The 22,660-nt window shown below is 48.4% G+C and overlaps 1 protein-coding gene across 1 annotated transcript; it reads right to left on the bottom strand.

Annotated features, from left to right (window-relative positions):
* Positions 1 to 8,383: 8,383 nt before the first annotated feature.
* On the bottom strand, positions 8,384 to 9,367 carry GPR3 (G protein-coupled receptor 3). The gene has a single exon (XM_044435059.1). The coding sequence runs from the start codon at positions 9,365 to 9,367 to the stop codon at positions 8,384 to 8,386; it is 984 nt and encodes a 327-aa protein (XP_044290994.1).
* Positions 9,368 to 22,660: the final 13,293 nt, after the last annotated feature.

Raw genomic sequence — 22,660 nt, 5'->3', positions numbered from 1 at the left:
CAGCACTTTCTCCAGTTCCACAATAGCTTTTTTTAGGTGCAGTGATCAGACACTGTACACTGTGTTCTCTTGGGGGGGGGGGTCACACCATAGTTTGTTTATAAAGGTAGTGAGAGGTTGGCGATTTTATTCTCAATCCCTTTCCTAGACAAGATTGTCTCTCAGAAATGCATAAGATTACTGGGCTATGTACAATGGTACCTCGGCTCATGAATACCTCAGTTCATGACCGAGTCGGGTCGCGAACAGAAATTTCATAAAAATTTTGCCGCAGGTCGCAAACTCTGCATTGAGTGACGATTGGGAGTGCAGGGGGGAGATGGATGCGATTGCACCCGTGTTCCCTGCCCGAGCATACCCACGCCCACCTCTCCCCAGCGCACCTGAGATTGCGCTTGTCTCCCCGCACCCCCCCCCCGCATGATCGCTCTGGGGGGTGGGGAGATGGCCGCACTCTTTGTTGTTCTTTGACACTTTGCTTCAATTTTTTGTGAGTAAAAAAAATAGTTGCAGAACAGATTAACCTTATTTGCATTGACCCTTATGAGGAAATTTGACTTGGCTCACAACCAATTTGGGTCACGACCAGAGTCCTGGAATGGATTAAGTTTGTGAGCCGAGGTACCACTGTATATTATGTGCATTATTTCAATGAAAGTACGAGGACAGCACCCTTTGCTATCCGTGAGGATCCAGCTCCTGCTTATTGCAGCTTCTTCCAGTTTCATTGCTGATCAAAAAAGGTGTCCTTTACATGTTTTTTTCTTCCCAGAGTGGGTTTAGATGTCTCCGTTTTTCTATATTAACCAGCCACAAGGTGGCGCTGTGAGAGTCAGTGTGGCATTTGTGGTTAGTGTGTTGGACTAGAGTTGCCAGTTCTAGTTCCCACCCAGCCACGACAGTAACTGTTCGATGTTGGGCCAGTCACGGACTCACAGGCTAACCTGCCTCACAGGGTTGTTGTGAGGATAAAATGGAAAACTTTGAAAGCTGCCCTGTCTCCTTGCAATGAATGCAATGCAATGCAATGCAATGCAATGCAATGCAATGCAATGCAGCAGAGGTGGTGGAGTGAATTTGCAGCAACACCCTTTCAGTTTTGTCACAATGTAAAATTTAACACCAGAATTTCCTTGTTCTTAAAAACATGCCCACAAAAAAGGCTGGAAAACTCAGGCGAGGGCTCATGAACACAGAATCAATGCTTTATGCAGAAGAGCTGTCAGCGAATCCTATTTTTGCTGGAAAAATAATTCACACATGTGAGCTTGAATGAAAGGTCTCCTTTAATGCAAAGTCTTTTTCTGCACTTTCCAGTCTGTGCACATGTGTGCGATCAAGGTGCATTGTGGGAGCTGGAATTGTGCAGTGAAGCAGTTGCGGGGGTGGGGGACGTCTGCATGGGACTTCACTGGGAATGCCCTGAAGTTCCCAGTCAGTTCCAAATAATGATCCAGGTGATGAGTATTATGCACAGACAGGTTTTGAACAAGGAGTCCAAAATATCGTGTGATGGAGTGACTGCCTGAGACTGTCCTGTTTAATGGTAAGGAGGCCCAGGTGGTGGATTGCAAGCACAATCTCTGCCTTATCGTTAGCTTGCCTGTGCTCCTGGCACAACCAGACCAGGCAAGGCTCACTGGAGAAGGCAATCAGGCTAGGAGAAGTTGAAAGCAGAAGAAGAAGGGGAAGAGCAAATCTGAGATGGATCAGTGCAATAAAGGAAGTGACAACCTTGAGTTTGCTGGGGTGTGAAGGACAGACATCTTGGAGTATATGCCTTCCTAGGGTTGCCCTAAGCTGGAGAGGATGGCTTGTGCACCAATGCTAAGACTGAGGTCACACACGGAAGTCCACCAGGTGAGTGGATGGAAATAATTTTAAAGATAGCAGAAACGCTGGTATTATTTATGTTAGCAATGGAGGACAAGCCTGGGCACAGAAGGTGAGTTTGTTTGTTTGTTTATATTGTGATTTATATCCTGCCTTTTTCCTCCAGCCTGGCTTTTGCTTTGGTGGGTTCCCTCCTCAGCTGCCCACAGCTCTGCTCCTCACGCTGCCCACCTCCACAGCAGCCTGGCTAAGAAGAAAGCCTTGCCACGGAGCCAACGGAAGGGCATTTTCAAGCCAGCTTGTTTGGGACAGAATTCAGGGAAAGCAGTTGAAGAGAAGGATGATTCCTCCTTTCCTGGCATGCTGTAACCACTACCCCTAAATCCTTCTCATCCACCCAGCTGGAGACCATCTCCCACCAACTGCCCATGCCCTGCTGTGGGTGATGACGGGTTGGTACTGAACCACAAATGCCTCCCTAAGGTTGCCCTGGCATCTGGGCGCCGTTCAGCACACAGCATTGGTTGGTGGACCTCGGGGTTGTGTCTGCCCCTGTATATTTCAAGGGATTGATTTCCAGTAGTGATGTGAAAGTGGCCAGGCTCCCTCTGTTTTAATGAGAAGGAGGAAGGGGGGAAGAAAGAGAGTAGGGGAGAGGAGGAACTGACTATGCAAGTAAATTACACCTTTTCTTTGGAAAATGATACCTTCTTCTGGCTTTTCAGCTTTCTTTCTGATGCACTAGGAAATGCTATTTGGTCTCTAATTGAGTCCTGAAGGACTGCAGCATCTTCCAGCTGGAACAGCTGCTTTCAAAGAACAAAAAAGATCACCTTTCCCAGGCATTAGTGAAGCATGAGGTCAGCAATGTTTGTGCCCCCCTCCTCAAGTCAGGAGCTCTTAATAATGCATTTGCCACACTGGATCCACCTTTTAAAGGTAACACCTGTGTTGACTAATGCTTTCTTCTTCGCAAGGCTTAGGTATCCACAATAAGGTCCAAAACAATGATCACATGCTTTTGTTTTCATTATTGTGATGCTTGGTTTGTTTTGTTTAACCTGAAGCACAATGTGTTGCAGACTCTGTCTAGAATATTAGCTTGCCTGCACAGGTAGGGTGGCCACATGTCCTTTTTAGAATGGACAGTCTTCCATTTGAAGGACAATCCAGTCCAAATTCTCTTTAAAGAGCAAGGGCACAATCCTCTAAGCTTGTATAGGATTGCACCTAAAAAACCCTAAGAAGGGACAACTAGGGCCTCGAAGTTGTCTACGCACCAGCTAAAAGCACCTGAACGACACACACATCAACTGGCCGCATCGAACTATGGTGAGATGAACTCAGTTACTGGCTGAAGTGAGTCCAGATCATCAGTCTCATCCAAGAGTGCCTGGGGCTGGCGGGCGGGCCGGCCTTTGCACTCCTCTGAAGCAGCAACGTCCCTTGGCACCCTCCCCTTCGGGGTTTCTCTGCCCCACTTGGGCCTGCAGAAAGAGTCCTGCCATTGCTCAGGCCAGGTGTAGGCAGTTGCCCACTGAGTCCATAGCAGGCTGTCCTCTTCACAGGACCGGGGCCCCTGAAGCTCCTCTCTGCAGTGCTTCGGCCCCCCAGGCCCAGCATCGGCCCAGGTAAAAGGCTGCGGAGATGGCAAGGGGGCTGGTGGAGAGGCTAAGCCAAGTGGGAGAGAGGGCTGGCAAGGTGGTAGGGCCAGCACTCCCTCCCTCGGTGGGAGAGTCCAGCACTGCTGCTCAAGGCAGCCCTCTTCAGACCTGCTGTGAGTCTTCTGCCAGGCCAGCTCAGGCCAGGTGTAGGCAGTTGCCCATTTAGTCCACAGCTGGCAGTGAGAGCCTGGTTCACAGGTGTTAATAACGGTAGTAACAGTGGAAGCTCTCTCATACTGAATCAGGCACAAGACGCTGGCCAAGGACATAACCTTCCCACTCGGATGTTGGAGCAGCGCTGTCTGGCAGAGAAGGTAGGGCAGCTTTCTCCCTCCTCTTTTGCCAGAGAGTATTTTTCCATTGCTAGAGCCTGGATCCTAGAGGAGTCATGTCCTTCTGCCTCCTTTTCCCTGGGAAGAAGCAAACTTCCTGGACATGGCCTCCCCGTGCTCAAGGGCATTCAAACCCCAGTCCCTACATTTGTGCATTTGTTTATTTTTTGTTGTGGCATTTCAATACTGTCCTTTAGCCAACAAGGTTCCCTGAGCAGTTTACAGGATTAAGAAATAAGATAGTTGCTGTTCTTGGCTGATGGTGTTAGAGATATGGCACAAAAGGAAAAGGGATTAGAAGGGGACCTGCACCAGCTCGCTTGGCAGGATGGGAGGAGGAGGTCGTGCCCTTGGTTTCTTGCTCACAGGACTTCCTGGGAACTGTGTGAAGCATCCGTTGCCCCTCTCCTTGACTGGGGTGGGCAGCAACAAAACTGTGGAGCACGTGGCCCCTGCCTTTGTGAGAGAAGAAGGGGTTGTCCACGTGCAGTCTGTCACCCCCTCACTGCTGCTTGGGGGGGAAATTGCACTCCTTGAAGGCAGTGTCTCGGAGGCCTGCCAGGCTTAACTTGCTGGTGGTGGCTCACACGCAGCGTTGATGTCCGGTGGCAACAACCCAAGTGCGGCTTGGGTGGGAACACCCCCAAGTGGGTTAGAGAGTGTGGGTTGTCACAAAAGGCATCACTAAATATGCATGTGCTAATGCGAGGGTTTCCCACCTGGGGTGCCCATAGCCCCCCCAGGGGTTGAGATGGCATTTCAGGGGGTGCAAGAAAGAGGCAAAAGGTGGCGTTGTGATTCACCAAAACTGAATTTTATGCACTGAGTTAAAAGCCTGTTTTTCAAGTTCACCTACAGTACTTTAAGTGGTTGAATGCGTGTTCAGAATTAGAAATTTTACTTTTTCATGTTCAAATGTGATATTACTTTTGCAGGGGGTGTGAACATAAAGCCATCATTTTCTGGGGATGTGGGGCATATAAAAAGTTGGGAACAGCTGTGCTAATGGATATGTATGGCTCCAGTTTGGAAATATAGTGTGTCGGTGACATGGAGATACCTTAGCAAGGGCGATGACAACCAGGTGATGGTTGCTGCCCAGGTGCTCACTGGGAAGGGGCAATTTCATGGCTCTGCTTTCTCTTTCTATGATCCTTTATCTTTAAATGTATCTTGGCCTGGAAAGTCCTTTAAACAGAAGAACTTCCTTTGGCATTGTACGGATTTCATTTGTGAAGAGCAGAAATAAGGCAAGAAACTTTTTCTTGTTGTTTACCTTCAAAGATGTGGAAATGAGACACTTTCTGGGTATGGTTCTGTAGGGTTCCAGATGCTTGTCTCACCAGATATTGGGGAAACTCACTCCTGCTGAGCTGCCTGGCTCATTTGTAGATATCAGTCTGCAAAATTATGCTATGATAGATCTGCTATGTCAGCTTTGTAATGAAGTGCTCACCTGGCCAACACAGGTGAAAAGGCAGTGCAGCCACTTGGATGGCTTTAAAAGGGCATGAGAGGAAATTATTGGAGGATGAGGCTGTCAGCGGCTACTGGTCAGGATGGTTATATATTATCTCTGGTTTCAGGGGAGTCTGTCTCTCAATAGTGTTACTATTTATAATAGTTTCTGACTGGGACATTCGCTTGGCCACTGTATAAATGGAATGCTGAAGGAGGCATGGGCTGTATGGAGAGGAATGGCCTGGAGAGGAAGGGGAACAAGGCTCTTCCTCTTTGGGTGCCCGGCACAGAAATGCAGCCAGCTCTTGGAGCAGACATGGGGTTTCCCGGTCGCCCTGTGTTAGTCGCAAAAAGCTAGCAATTTTATATTTTGCATGGAGAAGCCTAGTTCAGCTTTTTGTTTGTGTCCCCAGAAGACTCCTGCGAGTCCCTTGGAATGCAAGGTGATCAAACCGGTCAGTCCTAGAGATCAACCCTGACTGCTCTTTAGAAGGCCAGATCCTAAAGATGAAACTCAAATACTTTGGCCACCTAATGAGAAGGAGGGACTCCCTGGAGAAGAGTCTAATGCTGGGAACAATAGATGGCAAAAGAAGGAGAGGACAGCAGAGAATGAGGTGGTTAGATGGAGTGACTGAAGCAGTTGGTGTGAGCTTGGGTGGACTCCAGGGGATGGTGGAGGACAGGAAGACCTGGAGAAATGTTGTCCATGGGGTCGCGATGGGTCGGGCACGACTTTGCTGGTCCGTCTTTGCTGGTTCTTTGCTGGTTTTTGCTGGTTCAACAACTGGTCTGTCGAATTTGACAAGTTGGTTTTCTTGCTCAGAACCTGCTGGCACTGTCAGGCCAGGAGAGCCAGTAAGATGTAATAGTTGAAGGGAGGCCCAAGTTCTAGCCCCTCCTTGGCCACAAAGCCCACTGGGAGACTTTGGGCTAGTCACTGACTCTTAGCCTAACCTGCCTCACAGGGTTGTTGTGAGGATAAATGGAGAGCCACCTTGATTTCGATGGCAATAACACGAGAGATCCCCTAAGACACAGAAACATAGAAAACAGAGCGAGTCAGAAGGGGCCTCCTGGGCCATCTAGTCTGACCTCTGGCACCAGCCGACTCCGCTCACGACATGCCCACCATGTGCACGTCCAGCCTATCCTTGAACACCCGCGCCGATGGGGCCTCAACGACCTCTCGTAGAAGCCCATTCCACACCCTCGGGGTCCTGACTGTCAGGAAATGCTTCCTGGCATCCAGACGAAACCTTGGCTCCCTGAGCTTTGCTCTGTTGGAGCGCATTCTGCCTTCCTCTGCAGGGGAGAACAGGTCTCTACCCACCTCCATGTGACATCCCCTCACATACCTGTATGTCGCCAACATATCCCCTCTGAGTCTCCTCTTCTCCAGGCTGAAGAGACCCAGTTCCCTCAGTCTCGCCTCATACAGCATCCCCTGCAAACCGGCCACCAACCTTGTGGCCCTACGCTGCACTGACTCCAACCTGGCTATATCCTTCCTGTAATGAGGGGCCCAACTGGGTTGGTGGCAATCGCCTTCTGTGTCCCCCATCCAGCATAAGTTCAGCAGGCAAAACAGATGCCTGCCAATAGGGAGGATGACTCAACAGTCTCTTGGGGCAGCAGTAAGTCTGGAGGTGCACCTCAGCATCCCTTTCAGTGTCTCAGACCAGCCCCAGATCCATCTATGCCAGCCAGGAGCCCTCCAAGTGTGTTGGACCGCAGCTCCATCATCCTCAGCCTGCACAGGAGTTGTCATCCAACGCCTCTGGTAGGGCGACAGGGTGGGGCAGGCTGACTTATGCAGCACACAGACAAACAGCAAGCTACCAGTATCACAATTTCTTTATTGTTTTCCCTGATGGTTGTAAACAAAGGTATACAGTACTTTTCAACTCATACAAAGCATCACCTCACGTCTCTGCAGTGCAGTAGTAAAAAGTCAGATTTTCAAAGTGCCTGCTTACATTCATCTCCTTGCCAGGATTCTGCAAATGGGGGTGGGGGGGGGGAAGCGCAGTGCAAGGGCTTCTGTGGTTTGGGGGTTTCACTGTGGACTGGCTGACCAGATTCTGTTCCCCGTTGATCAGAAAGCCTGCCTCCACCCATGCCAGCCGGTTCCTAATACAGTAGTTCAGGCCAGCTTTTTCCAACAACATCAGGTCTCTCAAATATGATTGAACTTACACATCCATCATCCCCAGCAACTACTGTGTTGACTGAGGCTGATGGAATGAGTTGTAGCACAATGTCTTGGGATCCAAAGTCAGGAATGCCAACTGTTAGGCTATGATCCTAAATCACTTATTCTAGCGTAAGGCCCTTTAGCATCATAATAATCTCTTTTCTGCATACATGGTTTATTTGTCTTAGTTATACATTTCATTTATTAATACTGACAATAGACATGCAAAAGAAACCTTCCTGCTCTCCACCTCCTCCCTATCCTTGTGTGTGATAAAAAAAAGAGTGAACACCAGAGGGCAGCAAAATACAGGCAAAGGAAAATCATTTTTTTTTTGTTTTTAAAAGCAGGAAAATCGTTAAATAAATACATTTATACATAAAAATGCACACACATCCTTTAACAGCTGGACCCTCCCTCCTCTTCCCTCAGTGTAAAAATAAAAAAAGATGGAAGGGGTACAATGGTATTTGCTTAAATGTAGAAAAATATTTTCTGAAGCTCTGAGGTAATTAAGGCTATAGAAACTCAAAAGCAAGGTCAAAAAGGTTTTCTTCCCATTTCCATTTTAAGAAAATAAATGCATTATAAATATTTCACATAAAATATTTCTATTGAATCTCTTAATGTGTAACGCACACATGTACACACACACACACACACACACACTCTTTTAGAAAATGGGTAAAAAAATAAATGATATATTTCTTTCTTTCTTCTCTGTGAAAATAAATAAAGGATAACTGCAATTTCACTTACAGGGGGAAAAGGAAATCTGAAAAGGGGTGCCATGGGTTTGATGTCTCTTGTCCAGAATCCAAAGGGATTGTGCAAACAAAGAGGCTGCTTTCAGATTAAGTTGTTTGAGCAGAGCCAGCTAGTGTGGGAGGCAAGATTCATACATCGCTGGGAGATCTGGACTGGAAAGGCATGGCGGAAGAGATGCACCCGCAACATATGCTCCACAATACTTTCTGGATTTCCTGGTTCCTGAAGGCATAGATCACGGGGTTGATCATGGAATTGTAGGTGGCGGGTAGCACAGTCATGTACGTGTAGAGAGCCGGGTAGGTGTAATCTCCCAGGAGGCAGTAAATGGCAAACGGCAGCCAGCAGGAAGCGAAGGTCCCCAGGATGACAGCCAGCGTGGAGATCCCTTTCCGCGTGGTGACATAGTGCGAGGTGGCCAAGAAGTGCCTCTGCAGGGCGATCTGCTGAGCGTGCCGGCAAACGATCTTGCAGATCTGCACGTACAGCTGCAGCATCATGGCAAAGACCATGAAGAAGGAGATGGAGAGGATGATGAGGTTGTTCTTGGTCAGCGGCTTGACGATGCTGCAGCTGGAGTTGTCCTTGAGGCAGTTCCAGCCCATCACGGGCAAGAGGCCGAAGCAGATGGAGATCCCCCAGGTGATGATGAGCATGATGTACGTCCTGGTGACAGTCCTTTCCGAGTAGTAGGTCAGTGCATTGTAGAGGGACAGGTACCGGTCTATGGTGATGGCCAGGAGGCTGCCCACGCTGGCCGTGAACGAGCAGACCAGGAGGCCCACCGTCACCAGGCTCACCGCCTCGGACGGGATGCAGTAGATGAAGGCAAAGTGGAAAATGAGGCCCAAGCCAGCTAAGAGGTCGGCAGTGGCTAAGCTCCCGATCAAGAGGAACATGGGAGTCCGGAAGGCAGGGGTGTAAAAGATGACGGCCACCACAATTGCATTCTCGCAGGAGATGATGGTCCCGGAAACGCAAAGAACCACATCCCAAGGGTTCAGGGGAAGAGGAGGAGCCTTGGAGAGGTACAAGGAGTTGCTGCTGGTGTTGCCAGGTACAAACCAGCCAGGCTGCTCTTCTGTAGCGTTGGGAAGCGCCTCCTCTTTCATGTTGTCCACCTACAACCTACAAGGGTGCACAAAAAACTCCACTCAGCTTCCTATGAGAGATGAGAGAAACTGGGGAGCATCTGTGAGTGTCTAGGACCCAAATGGTGGGCAGGTGGGGAATCTCTGAAGTGATTCTGATTTTCTGGTGCTGGAAATCAAAGTGGGGACATACTGGCTATCTTTAGCCACCAAGCTGGCTGAGGATCTTGGGGCAAAGGAAGTACAGATTAACTTCACACATACAGGCAGCATGTGATCACGGTGTGCTTGTTTCGCAACGGTCCCTGGATGGAATATATCTGGCTTGGAGGTGTCACTGTTTGCAATCCTTTCCCCCACCCAGCCACCCCTCCTGTCCCTTTTTCTTCCTCAAATAAAGCCATCAAGATAAAAGATAGTAAACCAGCTTTCTCTGTTGTCTCTTGTCAACATAAGCTTCAGCAGATCACATCATGACTTTGTGCCTGGAAAGTAATTCTATTGTACCTGGCAACTTGGCTCTTCTAAATCACGGACTTTATTAAAGTTTACAGGGAAACATAAGACTCTGTAATGGATGCTTCAGGCAGGTAGCAATACCTGGTGTGACTATTCCTCTAATTGCATCTGATTATCCTCTGGGCCCTTGCAGATTTGTAAAGGTTGGCACCTGCCTGCCAACGAGAGTTGTTTTCGGAAGCCAAAGCAGTTGTTTTGCTTCCCTCCAGTCCCCTCTTTGGACTCTATCCCCTTCTCTATCGAGTGTCTAAGCCAGTGCGTGCACAGAGATGCAGGCACGTCTTCCGTCAAAGGACGGCCCGAAACCTGCACTGCTTCTCGAGAGAGGGTGGTGGGCGAGGTGGATGCTCAGGGCGCAGGGGCACCTACGGCTGTTCTTTCTAGCCCGATTCCTCTCTGTCGTCTCCAAAATGATTCAGCCCCATCCTGTACTTGTGTGCTCCAAGAGGAGTCCTGTTGAGTTCAGTGGGACTTGCTCCCGGGTAAAAAGGACAGCGAGGCAGAGGAGTGCAGCCCCCGAAAAAGGGTCCTGCTCTGTCCGTCATCCGCCCGGAGAGCATCGACTATCAGGCGGTACAGAAATGCCTTTCATTCATTAAGCGATTACATTAATTGGACAAGGGCGTTTGTCACCTGCTAGGGAAAGGGCTTCGGCTGCCGTCCTGTCCCCCGCGTCCTTGGGAGTCGGTCCTGCTCCAGGAAATCCGGCGTGCGGGGCGGGGGGGGGTATTTCTGAGTGGACCCGACTACGCGGGTCGCGCAGTTGGGATGCCGAGAGGCAGGCTCCTTCCCGCGGGGAGCGCCAGGCACTGCGGGAAGGAGAAGGCGGCGGCGCTACTCACCGTGCACGGCGCTGCAGCCGCTCATTCACCCTGGGGCGGCTCGTTCTCCGGGCGCGGCGGCGGCGGCCGCGAGGGGTCTTCCGGGCGCGCGAGTGGACGGCGGGCTGCGGGACAGAGGCTCGGCTGCGCTGCAGTGGCCGAGGCGGCTGGCTGGCTGGCTGGCTGGCGCTGGGGGCAGGCGGCGCCGTTATAATGAACGAGCCCCCTTCCGCGCGGGGGGGCGGGGGCGTGACTCACACTTCGGGCTTTCGGCGGCTCCGCCCTTCGCGAGCCTTGCTCTCCTGCGTGACGTCAATGGCCGGCGGGAGCCAATCGGGCGGCGGCTATCGCGCGCGCCGTGCGGCATAGTAATCCGGATCCGACTGGAGAATTCCATTCATAAAAAAAACAAACCCACAAGGAAAGGCGGGAGGAGGAAAAACGGCGGTGGGGGGCACTGCTTGAGGCTTTTGATGTGTAACCACGGTGGGCCTTCCTCCTCCTCCTCCTCCTCCCGTCCTCTGTGTCTTTCCCAAGAGTTGGGAAAGTGGTGCAGGAAGAAAATGCCCCCTAGGATGCTTCAGTGGGGCAACGTGAGGAGGAGGAGGAGGAGGAGGAGGAGGAGGAAGGGCCCGGCTGACTCTTCCATTATTATTTGATGCGACATTCCCCCGCTCTGCCAGGCCTGTGAGAGATCTGGCAGTCAATTGTAGCCCTTCTTAGTGTGGGCCCATGGAAGCGAATGGGGCTCAAGTTAGTCATGGCCAGCAAGCTGGGCTGGCGTCAAGAGCAAGCACAGCCAGGCACTTGCTGAAGATCTGCAGCCCCACAGGGGCCCACGGATGAGAGGGATCATGGGCTCGCTCCTACTCTTTGCTGCTTGTCCCCCTCGCTCTGGCCCAGGCCCTGGTTGTGATGGGAAGAGCGGTGGCATTGTGCTTGCTGCCCTGTGCCCGAGAGGCAAGGAGGTGGCAGCAGTGGTGAGACGGAGGAGGAGAAGCTGGAGACTCGGCCCCTGAGAAAGCACTGATGGAGGGAGGGAGCCCATGGAAGGTGCCTTGCCCAAGGCCTTCGGAAAACTGGGGCCGGCACTGTTAAGAAGCCCCATTTATTGCAGCAGGTCTAGTCTGAGTACAGGAAGTACTGGATGATGCTGCTGCTGCTGGTGGTGGTAGAAGAAAAGGTGATGAGAAATACATGGGTAGGCTATTTCCAGGACCACAAAAGGTGCTCCTCCGCCCATCATAGAAGTGTTCCTCTCAGGGCTCAGTCTGTACCAACCTTGTGCCTGCCAGACATGCTGTACTCTGACTTCCATCAGTCCTAGCCAGCATGGCCAATGAACTGGAATGCAGAGAGCTGGAGTCCAAATCAGTTGAAGGGCATCAGGTTGGGAAAAGCAATTAAAGGGTTACCAGCAGCCACCACCAAGTGCAAGAAGCAGGGATCTATGGAACCAAGTGCCCATTGAAATGCACATGTTCCTACTGGAATGCACAAAAGCATTTCAATTAGTAGGTTGCATTTGGTTCTGGGGATGGAGGAGCCAACCGCTTGACCCAAAGTCACCTGAAAGAAAAGACATGAATGTCAAGGATGGAGAGGATCCTATGGCAGCCAAAGGCAGAAGAGCTTTTCTCCTGGCTCTGCTGCTTCAACATCACATCTACCAAAATTGCTTTGCTTATCCCATATTGGTCCTATGGAAAGGAGCATGTGGAAGCTTCTGGCCATAGCAACTTCTCCCTTCCCCTCCTTTCCTGACTGGCTGCTTTTAAACAGGGTTGCTAGATGCCTTGTTATAGCCCTTGATGAGACTTGGTGAGAGATGTATTGCTTTGCACTTGGAGGGTCTGTATCCTTAGAAAATGAGGGATAACACTAGTCGAATATTGTGGGTAAGACTGGCCCATAACATTATAATACCTGGGACAAACAATTAAAATGGCAGCCTAGAAGCTACATAGAAAAGAGTGAAAATGGTTATTCATTCCACTTAGGCTTGTACAGAATTAGGCTTATACAACTCTGCCACCTGAACGGCTTCCAGACTTTACCTGGCAAGACATGAAAAGGACTGGGGCTTCGTGGTACAGTAGAGCAGGCGATCCGCACGCAGAAAGGTGACAAGTTCAGCCAGTGCTGTTAAAAAGATTGGGTAGCTGAGGAGATGAATGGGGCCTCTTCTGGAGCCTGCAGAGCCACTGCCAATCAGAGGGGACAACTCTTTGGTTAGACAGTTAAATGGATGGATTCTGGGCAGCTTCCTGTGTTTTCTTGTAAGACACACTGGTTTTAAAATTCCCTGTTCTAGGATGGTCCATGCAGGTTGATTAGACCATTAAAGCTTCCTTGTATTTAAGCACTTGTGTGGTTGCCGCCAGTACACCAGAATCACATGAAGTCACAGTTGGATTGTGCGTAGGAGAGTGAATGTGCCAGCCAAGGGGGACTGTCCTTCCTCTCAGGACTTCCCCTCAACAGTCTTGTAAAGTATTTTACAGACTAGTAACTCTTGTTGGCTTAGGACAAACTTTTTGTGGTGTGCAGCAATTGTTTTCCTGGCATAGAGCTCTTAATTGTGCAGGAACCTACAGAAGTAGAGGAATCCACCTTGCTACAGAATTTGGTCCCCCATTTATGAAGGTTCAAAAGGATGGTGACAGAGATGGGGTGCAGCTTGCATCATCTCCTCCTCCTTCCTTCTTGAGAAATTTGAATGCCTGAATGGGACTAAAATGAATCGATGGCAGGGTGGGTGGTGGGTGGGTGGGTAGGTAGAGAATCGGTAGTTAAAATAACTCCTATCCTGAACTTTTTATGGGGGTGGAGATGGGGAGAGCTTTCAAAATAGAGCATCCGAACTGAGCTTATGACGCACCATCTGTCTACATCTCTTTTTTAAACCAGTGACTATACTGCTAAAGTAAATGAAATGCACATGTTTCTCTGGTCTCCAGTGAGTGCTTTTGCCAGAAGAATATCAAGCAGCACCAGTTATATAATGGGCTACTGCAATGCCATACATGTGTAATTAGATCCCATCAAAGCAAGCAAGCAGGCCAGGGAAGGAATACTGTTTGAAGTATTTCAGGACGATACCTTGAGTCTTCTTGTTTACGTATTATGGCTTTCTTGTGGGCTGGAGGGAACCTGAAATTTTAAAAAAAGGATATTCGTGTGATCCAAGTGCAGGTGTCACTCGCAGGTCTATTTGCAAGGCCAGCAAAAGCAGCAATCTGGTGAGGTAACGTTTAATCTCTGAATCTGGGGGTGTTGAGGTGGGCATGTAGTAAGCCAGCCCCCTATTCCTATGGGGCCTCGCACAGCTGACCTGAAGTCCTGCCGTGAGGACGCACCAAGCAGCTCCCTGATTATCAATGCTGGGGATTCCTGTGCTCCGAGGCTACTGGGCGAGGAACTGTCCGTGGTGCTGAATTTCCCCTCCTCGCGCCTGCACGGTGGCTAAAAGCTCCGAAAGAGAAGCGATTGCTTCAGGCTGCAAACCCCACAGTGGGAATTTTCTCTTCTTCTCTTCCTGCTCGTTCCTCCAAATCTTCAGCTTCAAGCAGAATGCAAGCAGAAACCAGGCTGTTTTACTTCTGCAGTATTAGTTAACTCTTGATGGGGCTTGAGAAAGACAGATGGAAAGAGAGCATGCCAGCTATTAGGGGCGATAGGAATGAAACTAGTAAGTAAATAAGGCAGTGCCTTCCTTGAAACTTGCGGCCCCAAAGAGGTGCAGATAGGAAGGCATTTTGGTGAACCAGAAATTAGGTGAAGACCAAAGAGCTTTGAATATGGAAATGGGCCATGTAGTTGAATGGAGGGCAAGATGGCTATTAGAGCCAGTCTGCATGGCAAATTCCCTGTGCCTGATTAACTCCGTATCATTTAGCTCTGGAAGTATTTCTGGCAGAGAGAGGGTTAGAGAGAGGCCATGAGATTTATGAGTAAATATCTTTGATTGGACTTTAACACTCGCAGTAAAACAGTGGCAAGGAACTTCTGTCCCATGGGCTTAATCAAGCCCATGAGGTCCTTCAATATGGCCCATGAGACCTTTCTGGAATGAATCCACCATTCCAATCCATTCCCTTGCTCAGTTCAGGCAGGAAAGGGAGTTCCAGCTGAGTCACATGGCTTTGAGGAGTCGTTCCTGTGACCACACCTGCCTTTCTGTTCCCCTCATTTTGCCTTTTCTCTCACTTGTTACATGCCATTTCAGGGCAAATGAGTTCGCTTCCAAATTATGAAAAATGTTCTAAGAGCTCTGGATTTGCTTCCTAAAGGACTTTATATGTCAGTGAGTCAGTCTCAAGATGATATTTAGCTAGGACATGCAATTCCTCCTTCCTTTCTGCTGTTCCCCACTTATTCTTTCCTTCTCTTTCTAGATCTTTCCTTTTTAATGTTATAATTATGTCTTCACTGAGAGAACAAGTCAAGGATCACGCAGAGTCAAGGAACACAGAATAAAGTCATAGAGTATAATCCGGGCTTAGTTACAAACCAACTGGGTTTAAGCTAGTCATGGCTCACTCAAGCACTATTGACTTCAAAGCATTTATTCTACATATGATGATGTTTAGATCCAACCCATAGTGCTTATCATCAACATTAATGAAAAAATAAAATACAGGTGAGTGATGCCACTATAGCTTTTCCACTGCATCAGTTGCCTGACACAGGTGGCTGCCTGAATCAAGCATCTCTGTTGCATTCACACACAGGTATTTGTGCCCAGCTCATCCTCCCAGCAACCAGAGAGGCACTCAAAGCCCTTGAACACCACACATCAATTTTTATTCCCCTGGCACTGTGAGGCTACCTCACCAGGGAAGGATTTTTAGCTTGTTAAAAGCTTTATTAAATGTATATCCCTGGCTAAGAATATCATTACATACTGAAAGTAGGAAGAAACAGTGGTAATTTATTTGAGTAATGGCTCTTGTCACTGCAGCAATTGTTTCTGAATTATGTGTTTAAGAATTTGATATTTTCTTATGATTTCATGCACTTCCATATATACCTGAACTCTGTTTGCTTTAGATAACAAGCGTGTATCAATGTAGCTTTTCAAAGTTGTGTTCAAAACTGATATTAGAATGTTCCACATGCTCACTGAATTCTCATATACTCTTAAAATATGAGGAAAGGTTACAAGGTCTGGGGCTGTTTTACTAAAACAGGTACATGAGGGATGACGTGATGGAGGTGCACAATATTATTTCCAGTATGGGAAAGTGGGTAGGGAAACATCTCTCTCCCTTCCTTATCAACCTAGACCCCAAAGGGGCCGTACCATAAGTTGGTGGGAAAGCCAAGTCAATTAAAGGGAGGGTGCTGAGATACACTACAAAATTGAACGAATTGAATTAAACTACAGAGATACATACTGATGGCCACCAATATGGAGGGCTGTAAAAGGGGATTAGAGAAATTTTTGGAAGAGATAGCTATCAATGGCTCTGGATCCCTACAGTGGCAGAGGTGGTAGGTACTGGGAAATGTGGGTGGGTGAGAGGGTGCTGATCCACTTATGTCCTGCTAGTGAGTTTTCCATGGACAGCTGTTGGCCACGGTGTGAGCAGAATGCTGGACAAGTCTTTGTTCTTTCTTAAACCTTTACCTAAATGTCTTCCCAGAAAAGTTGGCTCAGGCCAGCATTGACAACAGGATGTTGTCCACATCTTTCCTCCTTGTTTTTCTCTCTGCAAAAGAGTGTTCTGGTTCAGGGTGTCCTTGACCTGTTCTGCATTGTGCATTGTGCATTGTCATGCTGTTCAGCTCAAGTCACAGGATGCTCATTGCTCTAGACTTGGCTGAACCTGACACATCAGCCTGACAGGTTCATATGCAGTGCAGCCTGTTCGAACCATATAGAGCCAAGGACACCCTGTGAAGGCTGCCGAAGAGGACCAGTTCTGCAAATATAATCTCATCAGCATGGAGTGAGATGGCAGCAAAGCCTTTCAAGGACAGACACAGCATGACGAGTATATCTGTATGTCTGCTTGGACACAATTTAGGCAAAAATAAAAAGAGGACTCTTGCTAACTGTGAAAATTTAGGAGGTTTTCAGCCTCCCCTGCCATGTTAGCTTGCTTTCTGTGTTTAGGCTGTGTCTGAGGGTGCTTGATGGATCACAAGCACCCTTTGTGAATTTGCTGTCCATAATTTTCTAGGAACATGCAACCTGTTATTTGGATTGTGGGTATCAGTGAAGGTCCAGCCAAAGCAATATCTGTGCTTTACTGCATGTGCAGAAACTGGGGCAGGGGGTGGATAGGAAGAACATGGAATCCAGCAGGACATAAGCCATTCAGGCTGCAGCCCAAGGGAAGCAACACTGGCACAGAATGTTTTTGGGGTGAGGGAAGTGGATAGTTTAGGTGTTTTACTCTGATGGAGTTGCTGAAAGGCAGGGGATCTCCAGAATTTACAGATATTCTGACTGAATTTGTAGGAAGGACATGGTCATGGACTAGGATTGTGAACTCTTAGAGACTGGGTTGTGTAGCAAGAATAGCTTTTATGCTTCAGGCCAGGTTCCAGCTCCTTTTACACGGATCCTGCCCTCCATGTACTAAATCCTGCAGAAGTACTGTCGCTCTCTGGCTCGATGGAGACTGACTGGGCAATAGGCCTGTCAGTTGCTCCAAGAGGGTGTTGGTATAAGCTTTCTTTTAGTTTAGCCGCAGGGCTGTTAGCCATGGTCCTGAATCCAAGCTGGGGAGCCCTGTGCCAGGACTGGTTGCACTGTCCAAGGTGCTGAAGCTGTTGTGTTCTGGACTCGGGAAACTGGCATAAGCATGAGATGGTGGAAGATGGACCAATAGGAGGACATTTATTGTGGGGAAGATGTTGAATACTGATGCTTCTTTTGTGGAAACATCCTGTAATAGACAAAATGATGGGTTTGCTATAGTGTTTTGTGAAGTTGTTGTTTTTAAGTTTTTAATATTAGGAGGGTGAGTACCCGGAGGAGGGCTTTCTCTGCGGTGGCGCCTCATCTATGGAATGTGCTCCCCAGAGAGGTCCGCCTGGCGCCGTCATTATTTGTTTTTTGGTGCCAGGCTAAGACCTTTTTATTTAAAACTTATTTTAATTGTTAAATTATTGAATTAATTAGGATTTTAAAATTTTTAGCCGAGAATGCACCAGAGGTTTTTAATTTTTTTAATTGTTATATTATTATTATTTATGTATGTTTTTATGTATTCTTTGGGAGCCACCCCGAGGCTTTGTTGCGATGGGGGCGGCATAGAAATATTTTAAATAAATAAATAAGTCAAGCCAAAGAGAAACAACAGAAGTGCCTTCAACTGTGGCCAGAGGTGAAAATGCAGGAGCGAGAGGTATGAATGTGTGACCTCTTCTCAATTCATCCATATTTATAGAAGGCTGATGGGTGTGTTATCTTGCCAGATGATCCTTCTAAAGGTGTGTGTGTTTTGGGGTGGGGGGGGGGAAGAGAACTTATTGCCTTCCAGATGTGATTAGACTACAATATCCATCAGGTCTGATCACTTCCCAAGCTGTCTGGGACTGCTGGGAATTTTAGTCCAAAACATCTAATAGGCACCACGTTGGAAAACGCTGACACACCATATTAATTAAAGATTCTTGAGGAAAGGAACTCTATTTTTCCCCTTTGCATCACTTAACAAGTGTTTTGCTTCTTAAAATAGCAATGCCAACTGCTGCACCTGGATTTCAGGCCTTGTTTTATCAAGCCAGGCAGCTGACAGCAACCGTTAGAAATCACCAGGTGCCCTGGCTGTTTCTTTTGCCTTCTAAGGGAGTTCTGTGAAACGTAATGGGTTGGATACAGATGATGGTGGGCGCAACTGAGCTGGTGGAAGCAGGCTTCCCTAGCCCTTCATTCCGATGGCAGCCGCCTAGAAATGCAACATATGGGGTTGGAACACTGTCACATGGGATGATCTGCGGGTGTGACAGTCTCCTCAGTATCAGAGAAGTTCCCAATTTGTAAGCAGAGCTCCTGTTCTATGGATGGCAGATCATGGATCAAACCTCATGGAATAATTCTTGCCTTCACTCACAATAATCCAAACCTTGAGGGGCCAGGGGTGGGGGGGGGGAGAGAAAAAGACATCCACTAGGTCATCTAGTGAGTGGCTGAACAAAATTTTAAATTCAGTCCCCTCAAGTTAAAACCCAAGACATGTAAGTAACATGCAATTAAAGCATCCCTCCTTAATTGGCCTCTGCTCACTCTCTCGCTCTCTCTCTCACACACATGCTGAGCACATTTCAGTAATGTATTAAAAATATTTCAGGAGCAGTACAGTTACTGCTGTCTGCCCGCAACTCTGTCATTTCAAAAACTTTGTAAGGAATTGTTCATTGTTCTTGTCTGATCATAATGTATTTGTTATTATGGCAGAAAACTCTCTCCTTTCTTCAAAGCAGTCATGACACCCACAACCACACAGTGCCAATGTCTTTTCCCAGTCACATGGTCTTGTGGTCTCTCTACCATTTTGTGTCTTAGTTCACTGACACAATAATACTTAAAGCAATTAAAACGCTGTACCAATAAAGCTAAGTTCTATAATCTGCACAAAATATAGATATTTTTGCTCACCTTCTTATTTTGCCCAGCTCTGCATATGAAAAGTTTATTTCCGGTCTCTCAGAAGACTTGAGGGAATGGTCGAAGTAGAATTGGTTCCCATGGAAACACTCAGCTGTTAGGAAAGCCCAGACTGTCCGTGCATTTCCTCCCGCAATGCACCACTGGAAAGCATTCTCAGAGAATCTGATGGGAAACCCAGACTATTTGCTTGTAGATGTAAGGGATGAAATCTTGGGCTGAGGAGAATACACAGGCAGAGCCCACATATTTGAACCGACATATTTGGGGTGGCTTTGAACTCCCATGTAATCAGGATATATGAAACAATTCTCTTGCCACTAAAAAACCCCCAAAACAAAATAAACATTCAGCTACAGAACATACCTTTTCCATAAAGGCTTAGTTCAAAAAAAAATCTTAATCCCCGTATCTGAGGTGCCTGCAGGCCTATGTGGTCCACACCCTACTGTAAATAAATCTATCAAAATCTATATTCAGTAATATCGTATATACTGCTGTATAAGGCACCTCACATGTAAGATGATGCTGATCTTTTGGGTTGCTTCTCTGGTGTTTGTCAAGTATGTAAGATGACCCCCAACTTTAGCTTCATTATTTTCAGTTTCAAGGGGCTCTTACATGCTGGTATATACAGGTATTGGTCAGCCGGAAGCTTCTAGACTCTTGTGACATCATATTACTGTATTCTAGCAAATAGTCACATTCCCTCTCTGATTTGGAGGCTGGTGGTGGCCCAAAAGGGGCTGGTTGGCTGGGATTGGTTGTGGGGGGGGGGGCGATTGCTGGTGCTAGCACTGTAGATGGGCATGGGGGGGCGCAGGCAGGAGAGAGGAGGCAGCCACATGGGGAACACTCCCCTTTCCAGCTACCACCACTGTAGCCAACCTGGAAGAGTGTGCCATCGCTCCCAGCAATTGGGGGAGGGAGGTGCCAGACTCAGAACTAGGCCTGCAGCCACCTCCAAACCTTGGAACACAACGTGATGCAGGATGAGCTCCCCCAGTACCAGTTAGAAGTTTTTTTGTGATTATTAATTAAAATGAGCTTGTAAATGCAATTATCTTTATTATCTATCCTTCTTAAAAAAAGAAATATAATATGATTTTTCCCCTGGTGTATAAGATGACCCACTGATTTTTGCCTTGCTATTTCCATTTTCAAGGGTTGTCTTATATGCTGGTATACATGGCACTTTAATTAGGCCAACCAAAATAGCACAAGAAGACTTTCCTCCAGGCTTTCTTGATCTCCCAAGCTCTTTACCAGGCAGTGTATTACAAAAAGTTGGTTTGATCAGGGTGAGGTTGGAGAGAGAAAGCACGAGAAAAAAAAAGCTGGCGCCTTCCTTGAATGTTGGCAGACCCTTTCTCATCCTCCTCCATTCAAGATTGTAGTCCTACAACATCATGGCCTCACCAAGGTCAGCTTCCCCCTTTTCCCATGTCCACCCCTGTGCTCCACTCTCTGTAACATCTTCCTCGATGAAGTGGTCTCACAAGCTTGTCTATCTCTCTATTCACTGGCATAATGAAGGCACCGTGCTATTTATCTTAGAACTGGCATGGTTACCTTTTCTTTTCCTATTTACCAACCCTCTGCTCTCCCCTGTGTCCGAGTCGAGATCCTGGGGGAGCACTCGTGTCCTCTCATACCTTGCCGAGTGCTGTGCTCCTTGATAGTGCAATAATAAGAGCAGCTTTTCTGCTTCCTCCCGTCTGCGTGTCTGCCAGGCTACAGCAAGGCTGTGCTGCCTTCCTGGGAGTGTGGGACAAGGGCTAGGACTTCCAGTCAGGGAAAGGCATGGCCGGGCACTTGCCAAGGGCTCCCACCCCAGTGGGACCCCACAGGGAAGCCCACGTGCTGCTGCTCTTGTTCCCCTGTGACCCGGGGGAAACCGTGGTGCAGGGGTAGGAGGGACTACGGCTGACATCCTTTCCGGCCCTGGGCTCACCAGCGCGCCAGGGGGAGAGGGAGCCAGAGCAGTGGTGTCCATGGGTGTGAAGGTCCATTTGCTGAGGGAGGGGGCTCTGGAGGGTGTCTCAGAGGGCCTTCCAAAAGCTGGATCCATCTCCTGATGGACCACCATGGCTCACATCACACTGGAGCCAGGAACAAGAGGTATTCCCAGCCGGCTGCTTTTGGTTGTTTGGAGGCACAGTTCCCCACCAAGAATTCACTGCATGGTTCTTCCTGGTGCAACTCGTGGCACGGAAGAGCTGGCAGCATGGAAGGGAGGGAGGCCCACAGGGCCTGTGGGTGTATGTGGAGCCCTGCACGGGCCATGGGCGGCCCTTTCTGGCTTGCATTCCCTCTTTGCCCAACCCAGGGCCCAGGTGTAGAGCTGGGAGTGGCTGCCTGCAGCTCACAAAGGCCACTGTGCAAGTCCAGATGAAGCCGGCTGAAGGCCAGTGGCCCATGATCAGGTGCATTTGGGGTGAGGACGCCACCGGCTCTGCATGCATGCATGCATGCATGCGCCAAGACAAATCCAGGAGAGGGAATACAATGCTAAAGCACACTTGGCTTATGATAGAAGGGCTGATGTGAACGTTATGAATCAATGTGTGTGGGACGAGGGGGACTGGTGACTCAGCACGCTGCTACAGTCGATTCTCTTTCTCTCTCCCACCCCCTGCAAGCCCCGTGTTCTTACAAGCATAACGGCTTTTACACGCCATCGGTTCCTGGTGCAGTACCTGCCTTGACCCTCCCCAGAAACAGTCAAGATACTTTACTCCCTCAGAGGAGGGCGAAACAGAAAGCAGAGGAGGTGTGGCAAAGGAAGTCGTATTTCCTCCTCTCAAGAAGAATTTCTCTTCTCCTCTAAAACCTGTAATATATTTTTGAAATACTAGGTAAGAGATTCAGTTTCTACCAGAGGATGGTAGAGAGAGGATTTGCATTCTGTGCAGTGTAGTATAGTGGTTAAAGCATTGAACTGGAACAGAGGAGACCCAAGGTCTAGTCCCCTGGTGACTCCCTCTCAACCTAGTCTACCTCACAGGGCTGTGGTGAGGATCAAATTGAAAGGAGGAAAAGCTGCCTTGGTCTCCATGCAGGAGGAAAAGCTGCAGCTTTGGAAATAATTTTTCAAATTGGAATTCAGGGAAATCCCCACTGTTATCTCCAGAGAGGGGCAAAAAATGAGGGCAGTCCACTATTTTAGGATTGTCAGCCACTCTTAATACTCTGAGGCTTGTTGCAAAGGACGGCATAGAAATGTTTTAATTAAATTAAAAATTAATACACTGTGTGCCGTGCCCTGTATTGATGCTCTCTGAGCGCCTCTGTGCACACCATCATGTCTAGGCTCTCCTTGCAGATAACACCTCTGCGTTTGGGTGGCCT

The sequence above is a fragment of the Varanus komodoensis genome, unplaced genomic scaffold, assembly GCF_004798865.1.
Source record: "Varanus komodoensis strain SLA01 unplaced genomic scaffold, ASM479886v1 scaffold29_1, whole genome shotgun sequence".
In the NCBI taxonomy this organism is placed as follows: Eukaryota; Metazoa; Chordata; class Lepidosauria; order Squamata; family Varanidae; genus Varanus; species Varanus komodoensis.
This window is presented reverse-complemented; position numbering and strand designations above follow the sequence as displayed.

Excerpts from the sequence above, each read along its gene's own strand:
- GPR3 (XM_044435059.1), bottom strand. The coding sequence starts at position 9,367 with ATGAAAGAGGAGGCGCTTCCCAACGCTACAGAAGAGCAGCCTGGCTGG.